We start from the raw sequence: 4,071 nt of genomic DNA, 5'->3' as shown, positions 1-4,071 counted from the left end.
CTGTACATATAATAAAAATAGCCTACAGTAAAGACACTTTACAGCAAATACAACAGCACAGATTGTTCAGAATATCAGTATGAGAAAAACGACACCCTCTGTCCTTAGAACCTCACATCGTACAAGGAAAAACTTCCAGAGAAAACCCACAGTTTAAAGGGGAAAATGGGAGAAACCTCAGGGAGAGCAACTGAGGAGGGATCGCTCTGCCAGGATGGACAGACGTGCAATAGATGCCGTGTGTAAATCGAAGAGATAATACATTTTACAGCATATAGACCGAATGTGTGTGTGTGTGTGTGCATGTGTGTGTGTGTGTGTGTGTGTGTGTGTGTATATAATTGATGATTATCAACTATATCAGTAAATGGAGAAACATCACTTTTATTCTTTGACTCTAAATGGAAAAGGGGGATAAACATTGGGAAAAAGGGGATTTTTAATAACGAGTAAGATCAAAACAATGTCTGATGTTTCTTTTGACCTCTTATTTGAACATTTTCACTGATTATCAAAGTCCTCTCCTGTTCTATGTACAAAACAAGTGAATTAAGTGAAACAACGTGAGGTCGACACGCTTTTACACACAGGAAACATTGCCTTGACTTAAGACATTTACACTATACTGAGTTAGTCAGCATGAATTACAGACACCCCCCAAGAACAGTTGGAAACAAGCTGCTGCTACGTTAGCTGCAACATTTTAAAGTGTGTTGTTTCTCCATCTTTTTTTGCAGCCCAGCTGGATTTCCGTGGACTTTGATAACTGGAGGGACTGGGAGAATGAAGTAGAAGATGGAAAGGAAGAGTTCGATGTGTACGCGGATGTGAGTAAATGACATTTGTCCAGTAGATCAACTCAATTCTGATTCAATGAACTTTTCTATATTGTCTTTCTCAGAGTTTTCTTAGGTGCCTGTGTGAGGATTTGAGTTTTCTCTTTTTCTTTTCAGATGATCAAAGACATGTCTTCCAAGAATAAAGGAGAAGCACCAGATATGGACGATCTTGATGTAAGTGAAGTAGTTTAGGAAGGTTTTCCTACAAATAAATGTGAATGCATTCCTCTTTTTTAAAATCATTTTAATGTTGACTTTCTTCTCTCTTCCTCTACAGTCTGACTGAGTAAACGTCACCTGTGTTGAAGGACACGGTAACTTGATAGGACACTGAAGACAGTGCTATTTGCTGAAGTTTGTGGATGATTTGATATACTGTTCCAAAAATACTGTTTTTATGTAATTTATGTTTTCTATGGGATTATTTAATGGAATATTATTGTCCACTGTTTGCTGACATGTTGTTAATTTGAATAAAAACAAGTGAATCAACCATGGTTTGAAAATTCATTATGATATGATGCATGGGGTAATAGCCTTTATTTAAAGTTAATAGTAGATATAATTAGAATTGGGAGGGATGAAACCTTCTTTAATGGTCACACATGCAGAGCACACAGCACACAGTGAAATGTGTTCTCTGCTTTTAACCCATCCTAGTACCAGGAGTTAGGGGGGAAGGGGGGTGTCCGGTGCCTTGCTCAAGGGCACCACGGCAGGGCAGGAGGTGAACTGGGACCTATCCAAGTAGAAGTCCAAACTCCATATTTAGGTCTGGTCGGGGACTTGAACCGGTGACCCTACGGCTCACAGTCCAAGCCCCTACTGAGCCACTGCCGTAATACTGGAGAAAAATGTGTGTTTGCCAGAATATGACAGTAAAGCAGCTTCATTTATTATTTCTTCATTCTTGGTAAAGCCTGCAAATGAACCCTCAGCATTGACACAGATGCCTTCTTATGTTTATATTGTTATGTTAAAGTTGCATTTCATTTCAACAAACATATTTGAAATGCTTATTATCATATCTCAGTCTTCTAAAAAACTGTTTGTGAAAGGTAATGATGCACATATTCTAGCACATGAAACATAATTTATATATTGTCTTTTTATTAAGGCTGTTATAATACACGTACCCACATTGCCGGTAACACCTAGAAATAAAATGGGAGAGTACTGAAAATGAATAGGTCTTCAACCCCGACATTTATAAAAATATGTCTACTCTATTTTGATGAATATATTAAAGATTGTCATTAAAAAAAGGTAAAAGTCGAAGCCAGTAAAAGGCGGTTTATGGAGTTTGGACCACGCTGCTACCCGTAGGCCTACTGAGCTGACAGCTGTAGCTGACTGAACTTACTCGTGTTTCAGGTGGAGTTTTTCCTCAAAAACACTCCAGCATGGCTTTTCAATGTCAACGAGACTGCTATATGAAAGAGGTATGGCACTTTTGAAATACAATTTATCAGCGTGTAACTCATTTACAGTCTGCAAAACACCACCTTTTACATTCATGCTCTGCAGAAGTGGTTAGCATATGGTGGCTAGCTAACGTTACAGTGGATTCAGGAACTAGCACTGTCACAACACAATCATACATTAGGTATGGTATTTGACATAATGCTGTGACAACCTATAAGAAAAGTTGCATTATGTATATTTCTAGCTTGCCACTTACAGTCATGTTGTTAACCAAAACGCATTGAGTTTTCAAATTTCATTCCGTTACCTTAGAAATTACCCAGTGTCTCATACCTAACATGCACACAGGTGCTTTTAGTCTCCATTTAGTTTTATAAAAAAGACTATACAATAATAAATGGAATTCTATACGTTTTTCTTTTCTATTAGTTTGTTACCTCTGTAGTGTCCTGCTGCCCAGCTGAGCTCAAGCATGAAGTCAATGGAAAGAAAGAAACTCTTAAAGGCTTCAATATCAAACTCCAAGACACCATCTTGTTTCCTGAAGGAGGAGGACAGGTAAGCTATAAAATCATACTAATTAAATGTCTCCATCAAGGTACTTCTATCAGTGTTTACTGCAAAATCATAAATGTTCAATAAAAGTCACTAAAAAGCCATTTTACATGATATCTTTTTGATAATTTCCATGCTTTGTGTTGTCCTGCTTCAGCCAGATGACCACGGTCTGATTGGAGACGTCCCGGTGGTGAGGGTGACGAGACAGGGGGCCGACGCCGTGCACTTTGTGGGCTCTCCTCTGGAGGAGGGGCAGGAGGTGCAGGTGAAGGTGGACTGGGAGAGGAGGTTTGACCACATGCAGCAACACTCAGGTGAGTAACATCAAAGTAATAATGGTGGGTAATAACGAAAGGCTGCCCACGCTGAATGACTTATTTCCAAGACATTCAGAAGCACATCTCTGTTAACATTTTTATTAAAAGTAGTGCTTTTGTATAATTCTTTGTGGATAAACTCAAATGAAACCCACTCATTGATTGTAAGCGTTTGTTTTCTAAGAATGTCTTTGTCTAGCACAAGACTGGAGTTAATCCCTTTGCCAGGTTGAAATAAAAATGCATTACTGATTATATATTTTTATTGCACTTTTCTAAGTTAGTTTTCTTCCTTACTCTCAGGTCAACATGTGATCACAGCTTTGGCAGAAAACATGTTTGGATACAAGACCACGTCCTGGTACATAACCTCTGCACAGATTACTTCTTTGTAACGTTAAAAGCTTGTAGTTCTACCTCTTTTTTCTCTGTGTTTTTTACAGGGAACTGGGGCGTCAGAGAAGCACCATAGAGCTGGACACTCCCTCGGTGAAGCCTGCCCAGCTGCAGGCCCTGGAAGAGGCCGTCAACGAGAAGATCAGAGTCCATACCCCCGTCACTGTTCAGCTGCTCTCTATAGATGATCCTGCTGTGGAAAAGGTGCAACACTTGAGATTCGTGGTGCTAAAATACAGTCTTTAAACTCTGTGATTAACTTGAGTTTAAGATATGGTTTCATAGCCGTGGGAACATGTTTCAAATGGGGGGTGCTGTGGGGATGACACCAGGGCCGGTTTTGACCAATTTGCTGCCCTATAGGCAAGATTTTAGCTGGCAATGAAAAACCTCTACAAAAGCTACAAAGAGAAACATATTGACATGGTGGACAGCTTATATAAAAAGGCTTCAAATGTATACTATTTAGTATTGCATGAACATTGAACATGTTTTAATTGGGGGGTGGAATTCACATCCTCTAGGGGGGTCCGGGG

At 39.4% G+C, this 4,071-nt stretch overlaps 1 protein-coding gene across 1 annotated transcript in view; it reads left to right on the top strand.

The window, feature by feature from the left end:
• The window catches only part of ptges3l (prostaglandin E synthase 3 like), a 7,701-nt gene that overhangs the window by 985 nt on the left and 2,645 nt on the right, over positions 1-4,071 (top strand). The window contains exons 5-10 of the mRNA XM_010795594.1: positions 738-827; positions 954-1,013; positions 2,694-2,822; positions 2,977-3,136; positions 3,443-3,500; positions 3,583-3,760. Coding sequence (XP_010793896.1) covers positions 738-827; positions 954-1,013; positions 2,694-2,822; positions 2,977-3,136; positions 3,443-3,500; positions 3,583-3,760 — 675 coding nt within the window. The remainder of the gene's footprint in view (positions 1-737; positions 828-953; positions 1,014-2,693; positions 2,823-2,976; positions 3,137-3,442; positions 3,501-3,582; positions 3,761-4,071) is intronic.

Source organism: Notothenia coriiceps, unplaced genomic scaffold (assembly GCF_000735185.1).
Source record: "Notothenia coriiceps isolate Sejong01 unplaced genomic scaffold, NC01 NC01_scaffold00037246, whole genome shotgun sequence".
Classification (NCBI taxonomy): domain Eukaryota; kingdom Metazoa; phylum Chordata; class Actinopteri; order Perciformes; family Nototheniidae; genus Notothenia; species Notothenia coriiceps.
Note: the sequence above shows the minus strand (reverse complement) of the source record. Positions and strands in the feature narration are given on the sequence as shown.